The 20,160-nt window shown below is 57.9% G+C and overlaps 1 protein-coding gene and 1 pseudogene across 2 annotated transcripts in view; one reads left to right on the top strand and one right to left on the bottom strand.

Moving 5' to 3' along the window:
• EPN2 (epsin 2) overlaps positions 1–20,160 on the top strand; it is a 69,377-nt gene that overhangs the window by 18,439 nt on the left and 30,778 nt on the right. Inside the window, exon 2 of the mRNA XM_082679534.1 lies at positions 14,337–15,100. Coding sequence (XP_082535660.1) covers positions 14,506–15,100 — 595 coding nt within the window. The 5' untranslated portion in view covers positions 14,337–14,505. The remainder of the gene's footprint in view (positions 1–14,336; positions 15,101–20,160) is intronic.
• On the bottom strand, positions 8,154–11,110 carry LOC309838374 (peroxiredoxin-1-like; annotated as a pseudogene). The gene is made up of 2 exons: positions 10,940–11,110; positions 8,154–9,367 (listed from the first exon to the last, which is right to left on the bottom strand). The product of its transcript is annotated as a peroxiredoxin-1-like (transcript).

The raw sequence follows: 20,160 nt of genomic DNA on the forward strand, positions 1-20,160 counted from the left end.
GGATGTGTTTGCATCTGTGCAGAGGCTGCGTGTCCAGGGTGTGTGGTCACTGTCATCATTCGTGGAGCAGGCTGATGGAAGGCCATTGTTTTTTTGGTTGGTATTCACAGCCTTATGGATAGGTGATTTAGTACCACACAATAAGGTTCACTCATTTGAAATACATGGTGCAAAAGCTTTTAGTGTATTTAGCGTTGTGCAGCCATCCGTGTAATCTTACTTTAGAATATTTCATCACCCCCGAAAGAAACCCCGTACCCGTTAAGCAGTCACCCCCTTCCCCCTCGTCCCCCAGCCTCTGGCCGCTGTCGGTCTGCTTTCTGTCTCTGGACTTGCCTGTTCTGGACGACTCGTAGAAATGGAGCAGTGTGTGGCCTTGTGTGTGTGCTTCCCTCGGCGTGTTTTCACAGTTCACTGTGTGGAAGCAGGTGCCTGCACCTCCTTACGTGTTCAGGCTGAATGCTGTTCTGCTGTATGGATATACCACGTTTTATTATTCTAGTTACCCATTCATCTGTTGAAGGGAAGCTTTTTCCACTTTCTGGCTGTTACGAGCGATGCTGCTGTGAGCTCCGTGGGCACCGTGTCCTTTCTCTTGGGTAGAGACACAGGCCTGCACCACCCCCACGCTGGGGAAGGAACGTGGAGAACTGCACACTGGCCTCTAAAGTGCTGGACACAAAGCGACACACGTCACTTCTGCCACATTTTACTGGCCAGGGCCGTGGCTGACCCAGAAGGGGGGTGGGGAATGCAGTTCTGTCCCAGGCCCTGGAAGCCGTGGACTAGAAATGTTTGGTGCACAGAACTAATGACTGCAGAGAGGCGGAGCGGGCATCCGGGGGCCCAGGGGAAGGATCCTGTCTGGAGGGGTCACTAGCAAGGTGGAGCTCCAGGGTGAAAGTTACCTACCACTGATGGGTCCTCCTTGAAAGCTGGTTGGTGGAGAGACCTTGAGTCTTGCAAGGAGCAGCTTAAAAGTGTGTGGTGGTCTTGGAGAGGACAAGGGCAGCCTCATGGAAGGAACGTTAGGCTCCCGGGCTGAGGACCGGGCTCCCTGAGCTTTCCCGACAGGCGCTGGGGCTCAGCAGGGGCAGCGCAGAGCTCACCCACCCTCTCTTCTCGCCTGTAAAATGCCTCCTTTGCGGGATGTGGCACACAGTGGGCTGTTATGAAAGGCAGCTGTCACCTTGGTGAGTTTGGCCAGCAGCAGTGGAGCCTGTGGTCACTGAGTGCATGGGCCCGGCCTCCCCGGGTCTTGGTCCATCCTCGCTGGGAAGCACGGATGTGCCGAAGGACCGCCCTGTCCTCCCCCTGGTGACCCCAGGCTGACTGAGGGAGGAGGAGGCTGGTGGCCAGTGAGTATTCTGGGGCAAGTAGACAGCTCTCCCCTAAAATGCAGTGTTTTCTGGACAGACCTGCGTATGCGCCGTCGTCAGTGCTGGAAGCGCACTCCTTTATTATTATTTTTCTAAACAAAGTAGCACAAAGGCAATGTAAACATTGTTTGAACCAAAAGCATTTGGCTAATGGAGATAAAACCGAAAGGAAAATAACAACTTTAGTTTCTTTTTGGCTTTTGTGTTTTGACATTTAGCAGTGTACTTCTCATCTTTTAAGAATTTGAAAAAATCATACGGTATGGAAACCGCGGTTTGTTTCTGCTTGTTCACTTAGTGTGAAACGGACTCGGTGCCGCCTTGCCTGACCTTGGCCTTTCCTGGAGGGTGTGACGGGGGACCGCGGGGCCAAGGAGGGTCCGGCAGGGGCGCGCTGCAGACCCGTAGGAGGGGCGGAGGGTTCCACCTCTGTCCACGCAGCTTTTTCAGGTCGTCATCTGTGGGGCCTCGAAGGCCTCCACTGCGCTTCCCGGAGGAGGTGACCACCCGTGACGCTGGGGCCACCCATCTTTCCGCTCCGACCAGCTGTTGTTTTTAAACCGCAGCAGTATCGTAGGACGTGTGTCCTGCTCCGCAAGACGTCTGTGGGTCCTGGACTTGGGCATCAGGTGAGGGTGGGGAGAGCTGCCGAGATCGGGGGCGGCGTGTGAGCAGGTGGGGTCGAGTCGTTCCTTCCCGCAGCAGATGTGTGCCCGGCTCCGCGCCAGGCCCTGTGAGGCAGCCAAGTGTGCAGACAGTCGGGGCCTCTGTCCCCCGAGAGCCCGCAGTCCAGAGGTCTGGGGGAGGAAGGAGGGAGAGGCGGGGGAGGGCCGGAAGCCGGCCGCACGCGGGCGGGGGGCGCTCAGGGAAGGGGAGGTGGTGGTGCCGGGCTCAGTGTCCTGCCACGGGGGCCTGGGCCTCCACGCAGCAGGCCTGGGCGGGCCGTGCGCTCCCACACAAGGGTGTCTGAGCTGTTGGTCGGCGTAACTAGGACGCGTGCAGCTCTCCCAGCCTGAGGCTGGCTTCTTGCCACATCCTCTGGACTCCCTGCGTCCCTGTCAGTTAGCACCGCTCCCTGAGACCCTCAGCTCTCGCCTCCCCTGCACTGGATGGTTCTCCTGTGTCTCTGCCCCGCTCCTGGCCCTTCTTGGACTTCACTGATGGCCACTCACCTCCTCTGACTTGCGCCCTCATCCCTGCTCTCCTGGGCTCCTCCAGCGCCCCGCCCAGCCCTCAGCACTAGCTGCTCCTTGGCCGTCTCCATCCTCCGTGCCTGTCCTGCCAGCACCTCCAGCTACGTTCCTCTGAAATGAAACTGCTTGCTCTGCCTCTTACCTTCTCCTGAAACCGGCTCACCCTCTGCACCTTGACATCCTGTTAAAGGTGCCTCTGTGTCCCTGCCGTTCCCGCCGGCCTCTGCTGTGGGCGTCCTGTGCTGCTGCCCCCGCCCCGCCGACCGCCTGCTGCGGCTCCATCAGTACTGCAGAAGCCCCGCCTCCGCGGCGCCACCTCTCTGCCCCCGGACACACAAACCCACTCCAGTAGCTTTGACTGCAGCAGTGTATCTTAAAATAATTTTAAGTGGTAGCAGTTGAACATTACTCATCTTAATAGTTTTTTAATCTATAAAATGCCATGGTGCCTTTGGCGGTTCCTCAGAAAGTTAAACAGAGAGCTACCACGTGACCCAGCAGCCCTGCTCCTTGGTATCTGCCCGGGAGAACTGAACACACGCGTCTACACAAAAACTTGTACGCAAAGTTCACAGCAGCGTTATGCATAACGGCCAAGAAATGGAAACAACCCAGGTGTCCTCCAGCTGACAAGTGGGTAAATAAAATGTGGTCTATCCATACGATGGAAAATTACTCCTCCATAAAAAAGGATGAAGTACTGATGGATAGTGCAGTGTAAATGAACCTTAAAAATATGCGAAGTGACGGGGCTTCCCTGGTGGCGCAGTGGTTGGGAGTCCGCCTGCCGATGCAGGGCACACGGGCTCATGCCCCGGTCCGGGAAGATCCCACATGCTGCGGAGCGGCTGGGCCCGTGAGCCATGGCCGCTGAGCCTGCGCGTCCGGAGCCTGTGCTCCGCAACGGGAGAGGCCACAATAGTGAGAGGCCCGCATATCGGGAAAAAAAAAAAATATATATATATATATATACGCTAAGTGAAAGGGCCACATACTGTGTGATTTCATGTATGTGAAGTGTCCAGAATAGGTGAGTCCACAGAGACAGAAAGCAGGCTGCTGGTCGCCTGCCGGGGGCCGGGTGGAAGGAGGAGTGGGTGGTGACTGCCGACATGCAGGGTCTCCTTGGAGGGATGAGAACGCCCACCACGGCCGCGGTTATCCAACACTGTGAGGGTGCTAAATTGAGTGTGAATTGTACACTTTAAAATGGTGAATTTTATATCTATAAAAACAAATAGAAATATAAAAACAAAACAGTAGAAAAACAACCCCTCCCCCAAATGCCGTAACAGTGATACCTGATTTCATGTACGTTATTACTTAATGCAGGTATTTGAGTTTAAAAGTAAATTGATTTAGGGACTTCCCTGGCAGTCCAGTGGTTAGGACCCAGCACTTTCACTGCCGAGGGCCTGGGTTCGATCCCTGGTCCGGGAGCTAAGATCCCACAAGCTGTAAGGCATGACCAAAAAAAAGGAAATTGATTTGAAGAAAACTATTAAGCAAACAATGGTGCAGCTTGGAGAGAATTCCTAAGCAAGCACCTGGCACACTGGAGATGCCCTGTGAGTGTTAACCATTATTACTGTTACTTGGAGGGTTTGGCAGAAATCTGGAAGGTGAGTGACCGAGGTCGGCAGGTCCGGATCCCTTAGCGCGCCGAGCGAGGCCCGCAGACGTCCCCACGCCTCATCACCGCCTCCCTCGTGCCCTGCGGTCCCCCCATCCTCCCGCGCCTCTGCCTTGGTTGCGTGGGTGTCCCAACCCAGACGAGGAGCCGCGTCGTGTGTGTGTTTCCCTGTGAGCACCATTCTTTAAGCACCGAGTGTGTGAAAAGTGCTTGTTGAATCTAGTATCAGCTAAACTGTTCATCTCTCTTTGTGCTGTGATGATGAAATGATGTTACAAGAGCAAAAGCATTTTCAAAACACAGTTCAGAGGACACTCGTACACCCTGTGGAGTAGTTCTGATCCCAGGAACGTGGTCTAGAACACTGGGTGCACGAGTCCCAGGGGACACATGCGCACACCAGCACTGTTCACGATGGCGAAAAGGTGAGCTCGGTCTAGGTGTCCACGGACAGGAGCGTGAGTGGGGAGACTGTTACACATGAGCACAGGCAGCTACCATACAGCAGGGACGCGGATGAGCCGCCCCAGACCCGCAGCCACACGTGTGGACGAGTCTCAGACACGTAGTGTCGACGCCGGAGCAGGTTGTGGCAGTGGTACATGTGTGGTAAGATCATTTTCTTTTTTAAAAGCAAGGGACGGAGGAACTCAGAACCCGAGCTGTTTGCTGGGGTGGGGGAGCGGGAAGGGGCCTGGGTGACAGGAGTGCCTCGTCTGGGCCCCACATGTGGTTGGTGCTTCTGCTTTTGTATATGCCCAACAGCATGTCACAAACACTTAAGAGGACAGAGGAGCGGCAGGAAGAGCTTCGGGCGGGTGCGCCTTTTCTGGGCCGACCGTGACATTTGAGAGCCCGGTGAGTGTTGCAGAGTAACACCCTGGGCAGGTCTCCAGCAGAGGGGAAGGAGGGAAGTTGCACTTTTATTCTGAACCAAAAGAGGAAGCTTACCTTTCATCACCGAGACCCGGTTTTTCCTGGTGGTGTTTCAAATGGCGGCTGTTTTAAAGGAATAATCCGCGTTCTCAGGTTGTTACAGCCCGTGTGGCTGATTTAGCAGAAGACACAGTTGTAGCCAAAGAGGTACCATTTCTTAAGGGTGTGAGTTCTGAAGGGCTAATTTTTTTTTAATAAATTTATTTATTTTTGGCTGTGTTGGGTCTTCGTTGCTGCGCGTGGGGTTTCTCTAGTTGCATTGAGCGGGGGCTACTCTTTGTTGAGGTGTGCAGGCTTCTCATTGCAGAGCACAGGCTCTAGGCGTGCGGGCTTCAGTAGTTGTGGCACACGGGCTTCAGTAGTTGTGGCACGCAGGCTCAGTAGTTGTGGCGCATGGGCTTAGCTGCTCCGCGGCATGTGGGATCTTCCCACACTAGGACTCGAACCCATGACTCCTGCATTGGCAGGTGGATTCCTAACCACTGTGCCACCAGGGAAGTCCTCCAGAAGGGCTAATTTTTAAATCGTTTTGGAGTCTCTGGTACCTGAGGCTCCTACCCTGCCGGATTTTGTCGTGTTGCCGTCTGTGGGACCTGACATGTCCCAGGGTGAAGCTTTCTTGGAGAGCGTTAAAGGCCCCCTTCTTTGTAGGCTGCACTGGAAGGAGCTGGGAACACCAGGGTCCGATCCCAGGACAGCACCACACCGCTCAGAACTAGCGTCCGCACGCAGGCGGGGGCTGGGCCCCTTCCAGTTCCAGCATCTTTGCTCCTGCCCTCTTCGTTTGGTGAGCTGGACAGGATGTCCTGTGGCCAGCTGAACAGGGGGTAGGAAAACAGTTGCTTCTCTGCCATCTTTTGGCCTTTTCAGCACCTAGACAGGAGGGGCCCTTCTAGACCTCCGGATTCAGTGAGTAAAAATTCATTGTTCTCATGACTTTGAGCATTGGATTTGTCTGAAGCTAAACAGAATAAGAATAGAGATTAAGAGGGTGGGACCAGAAGCCAGAGGTCTGGGATCAGATCCTGGTCCTACCAGTTGCTGGCCTGTAGCTTAGGCCAGTTACTTAACCTCTCTGTGCCTCCACTTCCTCACCCATGAGATGAGGGTAAGAAGAATAATTACTCCCTGTAGAATTCTTACAAGGTTCAGGGAGTAGGTACGCCTGGCATACAGCCAGGGCTCAGTCAGGATTCTCCAGTTTCTGTTTAGAGAGCCTCTTCTATTTTCGGTTTCTATTCTAAGCCTGTTCTCTTACGATGACTGCTAGTATCAGAGAGTTAGCACATCTGAGACCTTGCTTGGAAATGCCAGCCACACAGGAGAGGAGCTGGAGCCGGTGCCCGTGTTTAAAGGTTGTGCGTGTGGTCAGGCACCTCCTGCCCAGCGCGTTCTCCCTGGGCCCTTGTTGCTTCTGTAGGCTTGTTCTCCCGCTGTGGACGCTGTCTCCTGGCTGTCCTCGGGGGGCTGCTGAGAAGCACCCTCAGAGACACACTCAGCTTGGCACAGCCGGGAGCAAGCAGGTGTCTGGACCCCTGTCACGCAGCGCTGAGTAGCGGCCGTCCTCACTGCGTCCCCTGGCCTCCAGTCACCGCTGAAAAGGCAGGCTGTAGGTCCCTGTGGCCAGACAGGAGACGTCCGTCCTCGCCTCGCACGCTGCCCAGGCTGCTGCTCCTGAGCCCAGGCTGGCGGGGCTTCGGGGCCTCCATCCCCTCGGGGTGTGCTCGCTGCACACTTGTCTGTCCCTGTCCTCGGGTCCGGCATCGTGAACTTTTAACCACGTAGTTTGGTTTTGCGTGTTTGGTGAGCAGAGCAGCTGTTCTGCCCCAAGTGACAGAGATCCCGAGGGAGACTGAGTGGGAGACTGAACCCCGGTGTCTGTGTAGGGGGGCGGGGGTGCTGTTTTCCTTTCTTTCCCTCTGTGTTCATTCACTCAGCGCACGTCAGAGCGCTCCCGGGGTTGGGCTCCGTCCTCGGCGCCAAGGACACAGCGGTGAAGAGGGGCAGGGCCCGGCGCTTGCGGGGGGAGCAGGTAAACGGGGCATAAGCAGGAAGCTGTCCAACAGAGAGGGGGGCTCCGCCACACGTGGAAGGTGGTGACTTGAGAGAGTGACGCGTGGTCCCGAGGAGGCGAGGTCTAAGCTGACAAGATAGAGCCGGTGTAGCGGCAGTGCCGGGAGGCGGCAGGTGGAGGCAGGTCGTTCCAGCGACCAGCGACGTGACGGGGAGAGGGCGCAGCACGTGGGTGGCACGTGAAGAGCTCACCGTCCCAGTGCGCCCGTCTTCTGGTCTCTGGGGCTCTGGTTCACCCCCCGCACGGCCTGGGCTGGGCCTGTGAGGACCCGTGGACATCAGCCGTCACTCCCCGAAGCCGTGGGAGCCCCGTTCCTGCACGGCCACGTGGGGAGAGCCGGACGTGACCTCCCGGCCCTGCTGGTTTAAGGGCCGAGGTGAGCAACTGCCCCTTCTTCTCACGGCCTTGGTTTGCACTTACACAGCGTGCAGGCACCTGTTCCTTACCCGCGCGGGCTTCCTCTGGGCGAGCATCTTGAGCTCCTTTTGAGAACACTGTCAGGTCGCTGCTGAGCCTGAAACCAGGATTCTGGCTGCGGGGTCCACAGCCCCCCCTTTGGCTTCCGCTCTCCCGCGGGCTCCTCAGGACATGGCGACAGCCCAGCACTTAGCGCCACCACAGAGACCGGCCAGGTCTAAATTAAGCATGAAATCATGGGAATTCTAAATTTTCCCATGTAGCTCTTCTTTTTTCCCAAATGGCTCAAGCTGGAAGATTCTACTGATCGGACTGTAATCCATCGCTGGGCCTGCCCCGTGGGGTGGGTCTGAAGCCGTCGGTTGCCCCCCCCCCAGTCTCTGGGTGGCATTGCCACCTACCATTAGTGGGTATTTCTGGTAGCAGAGTCACAGCATGTTAGAATGGAGACTCTGGCCCGGGGGTCACACGTGTGCAAGCTGCCTTCCTTGGAGGGGGGCTGTGTTGTGAGGACTGCCCTTCATACTCCACGGTCCGCAGGAAGCCGCACAGGCCAAAGAAACATGCACCGCTAGGCTTCTTGCCGGAACTCTAGCCTCTCTGTGGCTGACCTGGGGCAGGGGCCGCGCGTGACACCACGGAGATGGCAGGGAATTGAGCCACTTGTCAGAAAGAGGGCCTGGGGACGGGAGGGTTGGGCAGCTTGGCTGGTCTGGTCTGCCCCGTCACTTTAGGGGCGGGAGGCTGGGCCTGGCCTGATCCCCGCTTTCCCGGCTCCTGGTTCTGTGTGCTCTACCGCTCCACGCTGTTCGCTTTCTGGCTGGATTTTTTTTTTTTTTTCTCCTCAGCTCAAGTTTAATAAAACTACGAAAGACCAAAAGTGATACCCTACTACTATACACATCAGTCTGCCTGCCCCATAATACTGCTCGGGCCATTCCCTCCAGAGGAAGAAAGGCTGGCCTCCCCAGCCCCTGCCGGAAAGGCCTGTCCTGTCCCACACCACATCAGGGCTGAGTGGAAGGTCTTGTGTTTTAAGCATGACAGTAGTACAAAAGAGGTTTTGTTCTCATGGCCACCTACTGCAGCCTGGCCCTAAAATGGCCCAGCGCTCACTTCTGCTTAGAGAAATATTCTTTGCTCTTCGGGACATCAGGCTCGATGGTATCGCTGCCAGGCTTCCAGCCAGCTGGGCACACTTCCCCATGTTTGTCAGTAAACTGGAAGGCCTGAACTAGTCTCAGTGTCTCCTCCACAGAACGGCCAACAGGAAGGTCATTTATGGTCATCTGCCGAAGGATACCTTTATCATCAATAATAAAAAGGCCCCTGAATGAGATGCCTCCATCGGCCTTTAAGACCCCATGGTCCTGAGCAGTGGTGCGCTTGGGGTCTGACACCAAGGGAATGTTCATGGGTCCCAGTCCTCCTTGTTTCTTGGGTGTGATGATCCATGCCAGGTGACAGAAGTGAGAATCCACAGAAGCACCAATCACTTGGCAGTTGAGTTTCTCAAGTTCCTCTGGCCGTCACTGAAAGCAGTGATCGCCGTGGGGCACACACAGGTGAGGTCAAGAGGGCAAAAGCAGAACACAACGTATTTTCCTTTGTAGTCAGATGGGCTGAGATCTTCGAACTGGGGGGCACGGTGCCCGATTTTGGCATTTCCTGAAGACTTATTGCTATCAGCAGGTCTCACGGACAAGCCACAGAGGACAGTCAGGAAGGAGACACGCTGGCCGGAGTTTTTAAGAATGTTGTCTGTGGTTGGTCATTTGCAAAGCTACTCTGAGGAGTGGCAGAGGTGGGACTCTGTCCTCTGTGGCACGTTTGTGCATCCACGTGGTCCAGCCGTCAGGGTGTTTGATCCTCGACCCTGTGAGGGCGGTGCAGCTTGTCACATCCCCATTTCTAAGTGACTGCGTTGTCGGACGGCCAGAACCATGTCTCCCAACCCCGGTCCTTGCTTCACATCATCCTTTAAAATGACCACGTTTCAACACCTGTGTAATCTGCGCCCAGGGCTGCTCTTCCCAGAGACTGAATGATTGGCCACGTTGATAAAGAAAAACGAAATTCCTCATGTGTGTTTTCAGTACTGATTTCTACTTTTAGAAAAATCGAGAACAGGTGAAGTCCACAGGAGGATGTCTGACATTGAATTTTCCTCTGCTTGTTCCGCGACTGTCGTGTCTTGGGAGAAGCCCCAGGGGCTCTTTAGGGGGGTAGTTAGAGGGGGCAGGGGTCATCCAGCATGGGGGCAGGGCCATCAGGCCCCACTACAGCCAGTTCACTGGCACCCCGGGGCTCTTCCTGTGTGGGCGGTTTCACTACCTGCTTTATCATCTGGAAGTTAAGTGTCATGTTCGTTTTTGCAATTCTTTCAGTACATGAATGCAAAGTTTTCTTTAAGCCCGCTTTTGGGATAGAGATATAAAATTTGATTTCTCTACCCAGCGACGTTTCCTTTTCTGGCTGGCCCTCTGCTCCCCCCACCCCAGCCCCGTGGGTGTGAAGGCTGTCACCTGCCTTGAGGAAGTCGCAGGAGGCTGCCAGATGCAGATGGTGCGAGCTGCCGTCTGGGGTACATTCATTCAGCGGGATCAACTGCTCGTGACTGGCCTGGCCTGTGACTGTTAGGTTTGGGGAGGCGAGAGGCGTTTGCTGCCTTTCCTTCATAGCTGGTCCTGGTCCCTGATAATGATCCCTGATCCCTGAAAAGCCCCCGAAGTCTCCGTGGGGGTTGGTGGAAACCCCGACCGACTGCATCTTCTCCGCGCCTGGCCAGCCACGCCCCATCACAGAAGCACGATAGCCGAGGCACACGTGGGCTTTGAGCAGGGACCCACCTGGGCTGCGGGACCACGGAGAGCTTCTCCCTCCCACGGTTGGTCCGGGACTCCAGATTTGGAAGGAATTTCCCCACCCAGCTCTGCAGGCCCTCGGAGCATGTTTTTGTGGAATTCTTCCTGCCTCCAGGGGCATCACTCTAGCCTTGGAATTTTTTGTTTGTTTTTTTTAGTTTTGTTCTATTTGCTGTTTTATTCAGTCTATTTCTAGTCTCCACTGTCAGTCGAATTCTGGTCGTGTTTTCAGATATGCCAGAATTTTTCTGCCCTAGCCTGTCCTCGGCAAATGTGATCCAGTGGTTACTTTACGGTCACCATTATAAGCTGCTTTCGGAAAAGAGTGATGATCCCAGAGTTTGGCTGGGGTGCCTGCATGTCGAGGACTAAGGGATGCAGCTCCTCGGTCGGCCTGGGCTGTGGGTCAGCTGTGCCTGGGGGCCTGGTTGGAGTCCCCGCACCTGTCCTGGAGGCTCCGAGTGTGCTCTTTGGCTGTTGCCCAGGACGGAGCGCACAGGCTGCCGGTTACACGTGGCCGCGAGGACTCCTGCAGCTGTGAAGTGCAGGGTACGGGGCTTCGGGCCCAGGTGGGCCCGCAGGTTCAGGCAGTGTCCTGTCCTGTCCGGCTCCATCCTTGGCTCCTGCCTGCTGCTCTGCAGGCTCAGCAAGCTGGGAGCGGAAGGCAAATCGAGGAGGAAGGTTTGGAGAGTGGGGCCTGCAAGCTGTTCAGAAAAGAGCGAGAAGAGAACAGAGCTCAGGGCTGGGTGTGCACTTGGGGAGTGTCGGGGCTTTAAGGGCAGCCCCGGCGGGTGTCTGCTGGCAGGAAGATGTCTGGGCGTTTACAGGCAATCCTGGGGTGGAGGGGGGAGGTTTCAAAATGGGAAAACGAGGTCTGAGGTCTGCGGGGCGAGTGGGATGGACCCACAGTGCCCGCATCCTCCGTTGAGGGCCCAGGAGGCCCCTCACAGAGTCAGAGACTCACCTGCAGTCTCAGGTGAGGCAGGCGCGGAGCAGGTGGGCCCTGAGGATGGTTCCTCGGAGGCGCCTTTGGGGCCCCTTCCCCTTCAGGAATTGCTTACCCCCATCTCGCCCTTTCTGTAGCTTTAGGAAAACAGCACGCAGCTGTTCACAGTACATTCCTATGCTTTCTCTGACTGTAACAAGTATTTCATTAGCTTTTCCCCTCTCAAAGCCGAAGTATTTCAGAGAGACTGCTAACAGGTGTCCTTGCAAGCTGGGCCGTAGCCCCTCTTTCTCAGCTGTCCGGGTTCCTTTCCCAGCCTGGGTCCTGGAGGGCAGAGGCACCCAGCCCTCGCTCGCGGGAACGGCTGCCTTTTCTCTGCCACCAAGGGCCTGGGAGGCTCAGGGGGTGCCCTGGCTGGGCCTCGCAGCCTACCCTGGGAGGGCACCAGACTAGAGGATGGGCAGCAGAGCCTGACACAGTATCTCTCCCCCAGGACGTGGTTTCTTTTCATTACATCTTTAACCATTTGAGGCCTGTTTACCAGGACCGTTGCTCTCGTGCCTCCTCGGAGTGCCTCCTGACCTGGAGGAAGGTGGCCGGGGTCTCTCCAGCCCACCTGCTTCTCCGAGGAGCAGGGCGCTCGTGCCTGCCGAGCCCCCCGTGGGTGATAGATAAAGTGCCAGGTGGGCCCGGGCCCTGGGGACTTCGGGTGACTGGTGTGACGTTGGCAAGCGTTTGCTCTGGGACGTCAGAGCCCTTCCCCTTGGAGGCCCGTCTTCTCGCCGGCGTGGACGGCCAGCCTGGTCACATCACGCACGCAGGTCCCCATCAGAGCGCCTGGCCCTGGTCCTGGGACACACGGTAGAGGGCTTGTGAGAGCCGGTTGGTCAGTGAGGGGGCAGGCTGTGCCCACCCACGCGGAAGCCCGTACGCTCTGTGGCTTCAGAAGGAAGCAGGCTTCCTGGCCTGCTGAGGGACACATGTGCGACTGTCACTAGGGTGGGCTTCTGTGCTCCCCCTGTCGGCTGGCTCCCTGTGCGGACTGGGCATTTCCCGCAGCTTCCCCTCCCGGCACTTCTGTTCCCTCACTTCTGAGGCTGTGGATGGGGCCGGTGGGGGCCGTCCGTCGTCCCTCTGGCAGGAGCAGCCCAGCATAGGGGTCGCGGCGAAGCAGCGGATCCTCCCTGGGGGCCCAGGCTCCCCGTCTGCACCAGGGCTGGAACGATCCTTACCTGGAAGGCTTTTTGTGGAGAGCCGGGCCCGAGGCCACCCGCCTCCTTCCCAGGCCAGAGGCCCAGAGGCGGCTGGGGTGGGGTGGAGTGTGGGGCAGCTGCTGGCTTTGTCCCCGCCCGGCTGCACTGCTCTGTCCTTGGCGGCCCCTGTGGGCTCTGGGCCTGGCTCCTCCTTCTGGAGGAGAGGAATCACCCAGCAGTCACTCCCCTGCTGCCTCCCGGAAGTCTCCCCCTTTGAAGACCTCCCTGCAGGTCACTTGTGCAGAAAGTGCTCTCCGTGCCCGCCTTTGCGGCCCCCAGCAGCCGGCTGAGCTGTTCTGGATTTGCGTCCTCAGATGCCTTGTGCTCACCTCTGTCCCATGCCAGACTGTGCCTTCCTGAGGGAAGGGACACTGTTTCTAATCTGTTTCACAAATCTATCAGCAGTGTTTATTACTCACGTCAGGCACAGTGCTGGGCGCTCACTGGCAACCAAGCCAGCTGGGATCCCCACACTCTGGACCAGAGCCCGTGGCCAGAGGTGTGGCCCTCACTCCAGCTCCGCAGATGTTTCTTCCCTGGAGAGGTGTGTTTGTGGCAAAGGGCTGGGTGTCCTGTGAATGTGTAGCCGTCAGTTTTCTCCTCTGTGAAGTGAGGAAATTGGGGTAGAACCAGATTATTTGTAAGGTTGTACTGCACAGCTCGGGCCAGATGCCCGAGGCTTTTGAAAGCCCGGTGGAGGGCCCGAGCCCTGCCCTAGAAGGGGAGTTGGGAGCCTTTATAAGAAGTCAGAAGAGGTGGTCACGGAGAATCCCCCGCAGTTAGAAGCGTGGTGCCCAAGCCAGTGTAGACAGGCATTAGATTGTTCTAGCTGGCTTTTGCCTGGCGGTGGAAGAAAAATACAATCAAAATACAATCGGGGACTTTCCTGAGAAGCCACCGCAATGAGAAGCCCACGCACTGCAACGAAGAGTAGCCCACCCTCTCCACAACTAGAGAAAGCCCGCACGCGGCAACGAAGACCCAACGCAGCCAAAAATAAATCAAATCAATAAATAAATTTATAAGAAAAACACAATCGCAGCAGAGCCGATCCAGTGGAAGTGTTTTGAAAATAGAACAGTAGTTACGGTGTTACTGCTTTCCTTCCAGAGGCTTAAACTTGAGTTTAAACTTTATTCCTTTTTTTTTTTTAAAGTTAACCATTTTTTAAATTTATTTATTTTTGCTGTGTTGGGTCTTCGTTGCATGTGGGCTTTCTCTAGTTGCGGCGAGCAGGGGCTACTCTTCATTGAGGCGCGCGGGCTTCAGTAGTTGTGGCACAAAGGCTCAGTAGTTGTGGCTCGCGGGCTCTAGAGCGCAGGCTCAGTGGTTGTGGTGCACGGGCTCAGTTGCTGCACAGCATGTGGATCTTCCCGGACCAGGGCTCGAACCCATGTCCCCTGCATTGGCAGGCGGGTTCTTAACCACTGTGCCACCAGGGAGGTCCCAAACCTTATTCATTTTTAACTTGTAATATCGATCTCATCTTAGTTTTGAAGGGAAGATGGCATCTCTTTTGTCCTTGGGGGCTGGAGGACGTCCACTCACCGCCCTGGCTGACCAGTGCCTGCTGTTTGCAAAATGCTTGCCGTCCCGGGGGTGGGGGGCTCGTGCACAGTAACGTTTGTCTTCTTTCTCTAGGTCATGGCTTCCAGCTTCTCGGACCTGAGGCTCCAACAGAGGAAATGACCATCAGGGACCCTGCTCCAGACCCATTACGGAGACTGAACCTTCACGGGGTGCGAACCTGCCTGGGACAGGGAAGCTTCTCTCTTTGAAGGGCTTTACATTTGTCACAGAGAAAGTAAAGATGACGACTTCGTCTATCAGACGGCAGATGAAAAACATCGTGAACAATTACTCGGAAGCCGAAATAAAAGTCCGGGAAGCCACCTCCAACGACCCGTGGGGCCCGTCCAGCTCCCTGATGACGGAGATCGCGGACCTGACCTACAACGTGGTGGCCTTCTCGGAGATCATGAGCATGGTGTGGAAGCGGCTCAACGACCACGGCAAGAACTGGCGGCACGTGTACAAGGCGCTGACGCTGCTCGACTACCTCATCAAGACGGGCTCGGAGCGCGTGGCCCAGCAGTGCCGTGAGAACATCTTCGCCATCCAGACCCTGAAGGACTTCCAGTACGTCGACCGCGATGGCAAGGACCAGGGCGTCAACGTGCGCGAGAAGGCCAAGCAGCTGGTGGCCCTGCTGAAGGACGAGGAGCGGCTGAAGGCCGAGCGGGCCCAGGCGCTCAAGACCAAGGAACGCATGGCCCAGGTGGCCACCGGCATGGGCAGCAGCCAGCTCACCTTCGGCCGGGGCTCCAGCCAGCCCAACCTGTCCACCAGCTACTCGGAGCAGGAGTACGGCAAGGCCGGGGGGTCGCCGGCCTCCTACCACGGCTGTGAGTAGTGGCCGAGAGCTGGGCACCGGGGCGGAGCCAGAGCTCGCGGCCCCTCCGTTCTTGCTGCTGGCAGCCGACGGCAGCGCCCTCAGTCCGCCTGGAGTTGCGGTCCCAGAGGCGCTTTGGGCCCCTGGGCCGCTCTGGCTCGGGGGTCCTGAGAGCCTCTGCTGCTCTGAGCTCTGACTCTGTTTGCCTGGGCAGGGCTGGCCCGGGGTGGTGGGTGGGAGGCGGGCGTGGAGGCCGAGTCGCCTGCTTCCTCCTGGGGCAGGTCTGCAGCGAAGGGCCTGGCCTGCTCCTGCTGCCTAGCAACGGGGGTTGGCTGTCCTGGATCACCTGCTTGCTTTAACCTCATGTTCAGTGTCTTCCTAATGACTGGGCTGTGGGGCTCCCGACTGGCTCAGTGTCTGTTCTGCTTGAGCATCTTGGGGTGAGGTGGCGTGTGTCTGCCTCACTTGTAGAGGGAGAGGGCAGAAGCCTCTGCAGTAGCCAGCGTGGGCGAGGCCTTCCCTGCCTGTGATCGAGAGTCGTTCGGTCGCACGGCTGGGTCCGTGCTGGTAGGGGCTGCTCTGTTTTCTCGCTTTGCATGTCGATGACTCTGGGTCTTTGCCCAGCGTTTGGAGGAGACCTCAAAAAATAGAAGTGGGGTTCAGGGCCTGACGGAAGCTGGTCCGGGAGCCACGTTGGCATCCTTGTCATTCGCCGACGTGTCCCTGGAATGGTGCCTCTCTGCTTTCGCAGTGTGGTGGCGAGGCGGGGGTCCGGGCGGCCTGCGGGCTGGGGGATGCAGAAACTGTCTCTTCCTGCTGTGAAAACAAAAGTGCAGGTCACCACACCCTTTGTTTTTGGAATAAGTAACACTGTCAGCGTAAAACTTTTTTTTTTAAGGCAGTTGTTTGCAGTTTGACAAACCGCTGTGGACCTTGCTTAGTTCAGCAGGTTTCAGTAGCGTCTTGAGAAGTGTCAAATAGGAGATTTGCATAGTAAGGTCAGACTCCCTGCCTCTAAGAATTTTCAGTGATTGTCAAGCTCAGAGAGGTCAGCGTTTCTTGTCCCACTTCTGGTTCCTGTCGTTTTCCCACTTAGTTTGAACGGCTCTGCTTAGGCAAAGTCTGTGACCTTCGTGAAACCCCTTGAAAGAAATGGAACCTGCACCCCAGGGGCTCTAGGGGCTGCCCTTGCACTAGGTTGCACCATAAAAGGAAGATTGCCCTTAAGAAGCGAAGTTGTGTGTTCCCCTCAGGGAGCCCCTCTCCACCCGAGAAAGGCCCCTGCAGGTGGGCTGGGTCCCGGGCCCCAGGCCTCCTCTTGGGGAAGTGGCCGCGTTTGGGCTGTATGGGCGCTGGGGGCTGCTCCTCTGGCCTGCCTTTTGCGGTCATTGTCGTCTAGGTGAGGCGGCGGCCCGTCCATCAGTCCGAGGGTGTTCCGGGGCAGGGAGGAGTGGGTGGGGCCTCGGGTCCGGTCCTACCGGCCTTGGCCTCCCCGGCCCATCCCGGCGCTGCTGTGGTCCTGGCTCATCCCCTGAGACCCTGAGCTCGAGCTGCATGTTCCGGGTCCATTCGCTGGGCCCGGCCTCTGCTGCTGCCTGTCCCTCTAACGGCCTGTCACTGTGTGTGTGTGTGTCTGTGACCCACAGCACTGGAGGCCTTGCTGTGTCCCCAGCACCGCACAGAGGCCCCGCAGGGTCAGAGCAAGGAGCCGCTGCTACTGAACCAGCGCCCGCCCTTCCTGCCCTGCCCGCCGTCCCGGGGCTGCCCTCCTGCTTCACTGGAGTCCTGGCCCAGCCCTGCCTCACTTGGGCCCGTGGCCTGGCTTGCGGCTGTGTGCGCTCAGGGCCTTGGGGTGGGGGGTGCTGTTCACCTAAGGCCTGGGGACCGCTGGGCTCTCCCTGCGTCCCGCTCCCTGAGGAATTGGAGGGGGTCATGCTGGCCGCAGACCCGGGCGTGGGAAAGACCGGGCCGCCTGGCCGCAGTGCGTGGTTCCAGCCTCGCCCCGCTAGGCACTCCTGGGCCTCAGCGCCGGTGGCCGGGAGCCATCTCTGCAGTGCAGGGACACGTGCCGGGTGGAGGACAAAATGGGATGGTTTTTGCTTCTCGGCGAACTGCCGTCCTTCCTGAGATCCCCGTGACTGTGGGGAACAGAGTTCGCTCTGCTGCGATTCTAGGTCATGGTGTTTGAAGGTCCCTAACTCAATGGGTAACGAAAATGAGGCTTCTCTTTGGATTGATTAATGGTGTATCCCGGACAGTCTACAGCTGGTGCAGGTTAAACTGAAAACAGTTCTCAGCGTTGCCCACAAGGAAATGCTCTCGGTCTGATCTGCCTTCAGTCCCCAGGGGCCCCGCCTCAGAGAAGAAAGTCTTCCATTCTCTTCTGCTCTTACTGGAAGGGGCGCCAGCGAGGCGCTTCTGTGCCGCTTCCCAACGACCTGGAAACGGTTTCCGCTCATCGTGCCTCACACACATCGCCCCCCACCCCTGCCCCCAGTTGCCCGTGTGATCGCCTTGTTGAGCTCTGGGATGTTTCCTTCGCGCCTGTGCTCCCCTCATGGCCTGGACTGGACTCCGCAGGGAGAGCCGGCTTTGCACTGTTGGGAGATGGGCAGGCGTGTTTCAAAGGCTCCCCGGAAGGCTCGCTGATGCGCCTGCAGGTTCCCAGTGCCCCCGGGGCCTACCCGTTGAGTAACTGGGGGGGGGTCTGTTTGTGTCCCCCTGGCCCCCAGCTCTCCTGGGACGCTTGCACGTGAAGCCCAGGCCCGGGCCGCCCCGCGCCTGGGCCCGTGGGTCCCCCCACTCGGCACCCGCGCACACGCACATCGGCAAGTTGCTCGGCCCGCAGCCCACACGGAGTTCTCTTTTCCTTCAGCTCTTGAGAAATTAAGGGTAAAATGGGTGAGCGACTTTGTTTTTAGGCAGTTTCTCAAACCCTGAATGAGTTTTAGGCAAACGCGTGCTACGTGGTGTCACCCTTTTGAGTGCTTTCCTCTACGTATCTCACACCCTCCCCGTTGCGGGGCTGCCGGGGGCTGTCCCGTGACTCCTTGCTGAGCCCTCACCTGAGTGCCACGCATAAGGTGGGGGCTTGACGTGGGCACACGGAGGCTCTGCTTTGAACACACTGGCTTGGAATCCAGCACGGAGAGTCCCACTGACCTGGCTGTCAGAAACTGGTCTCGTGAAATGCGGGCTGTGATTCAGGGCAGACTTTCGTGAGGGGCCCAGGTCGGACCCCAGGCCCCACAGGGGAGGCCTGCTGGGCGTGGTGCCGACTCCTGGCCTCAGCTGCTGCTGTACCCACCGTGATCGTGTTTGAGGAGGGCTTCCTGTCCTGAGTTGTGCCCGTCGGATCCTCTCCGGGTCTCCCACACACAGCTGTAGAGTTCTTACCTTCCCCTGCAGCGCATGGCTGCAGTTCAGTGCCCGCTTTCAGATTGCTTTCCTTGCTCTTAGCCTCCTCTTGCTTACCCACCCACCTCTTAGAAACGATGCCCTGATCCCGGCTCGCGGAGAGCGCCCTTCCGTCCCAGGGGTCCCTGTAGGGTCCAGCCCAGAGCCCTGGACGCCCAGACAGCTCCCCCTGCCGGCTTAACCATGCTGCTGCCGGCCTTGGGGCACCCATAGTCCCTCATTCCCTCAGCAAAGGGCGTTTTGAGCTCCCACCGTGTGCCTCTGTCGTGTGCCCCCTTCCCACTAACGGGGAGAGAGACGGTGAGTGGTCAGCGCTGTACTGCACGCTGCACATGAATGCTCTGGAAACCCCAAACCCAGCACAGCCCAGCGTGTGAGGAGTGGGGAGGGTGGTCCGAGTGCTGGGAAGGCCCAGAACAAGCCTGGACTGGAGGAGGGCTGGGCTGTGCAAGGTCTGGAAGGGCATCCTAGGCAGGTGGAGGGCGGAGGGCTGGAGCAGTGGCAAGGCTGGGCCTGAGGGACGGGGAGCGGCCACACGTTGGTAGATGGGTGGAGGGCCTCTGGGTCATCGAAAGCCCTTTGCCTTTTACTCAGTTAGCTGGGAGCAGGGGAGGGTTTGGAACCGAGGAGGGATTGGACCCTGCTGAAGGGTGAGAAGGTTCACGAAGACCCTCTGGCTGTGTGGGGGGCCAGGTGGGCCATGGGAGGCTGGTGGGAGACCCCTGCCTTTCCCCAGGTGGGAGAGGACAGGGCTGGACCTGATGGGGCTGAGGATGCCCGGGCACACTTTAAAGGAACGGGGTGGGTGCGCCCAGGGCTGAGAGGTGGTGGCTGCCAGCCAGTGGTCCCCAGTATCGGGAAGGCAGGGCCAGCCAGCTGGCGGGGAGTGTGCCCAGACCTCCGGGGCCTTCCACCCGGCTTTGGGCCCCATGTCGGCTGATTGCTCCCAAAGGGGTTGGGCGAGGAATTTGGCGGGAGATGGGACTCACTCGGGAGCCCGTCTCGCCGGAGCCGGTGTGTTCTGCACGTCGCGGGAGCCCGGATCTTCGGTGGCAGCGTGTGTCCGGCAGAGGCCGGCGCTGGCTGTCACGTCTTCAGGTGGGAAATCGAATCAAGAGGGGGCTGCTTGGTAGCGCCAGCAGACCCTCGGAGGTGGCAGTTGTAGTGACACGTCTGTCCAGGCGGCAGATGTCAAAGGTGTTCGTTCTTGCCTCTTGGGCTTGGGCCCCCAGCAGGGTCTGAATGTGCCATGGAGAGACCTCCGCATGTCTGGGCTGCTCGGGGCTGCAGTGCCTGCAACAGCCGGAGGCTGACAGTCCCCGTTCACTTCCTGTAGGAGGCGGCGGGGCGGGGGTCATTGGCAAGGACACTGAGATGGACTCGCCCCCCTAGATCCACTCAGTCGTAGCAGTGAGGCCAGGATTTGAACCCAGAGCCCTGGCAATTTTACGGTTGTGTGGTCCACCTCGTGTAATGCTGGTTACCCCACGGGGCCCTGTGATTGTCAGAGGGTGAGGTTGAAACAGCTGTCAGAGCTGCTGATGGGGGTCGGTTGTCAGTTAGGCTGTTGATGTTGCCGTGTGCCAGGGAAGATGGAAGGTGTGGCTGCAATAGCTACACCTGTCCCTTTGTCTTTAAAGCATCCTTCGTAAAAGT

The sequence above is a fragment of the Grampus griseus genome (assembly GCF_964374135.1).
Source record: "Grampus griseus genome assembly, chromosome: 20".
Lineage (NCBI taxonomy): Eukaryota > Metazoa > Chordata > Mammalia > Artiodactyla > Delphinidae > Grampus > Grampus griseus.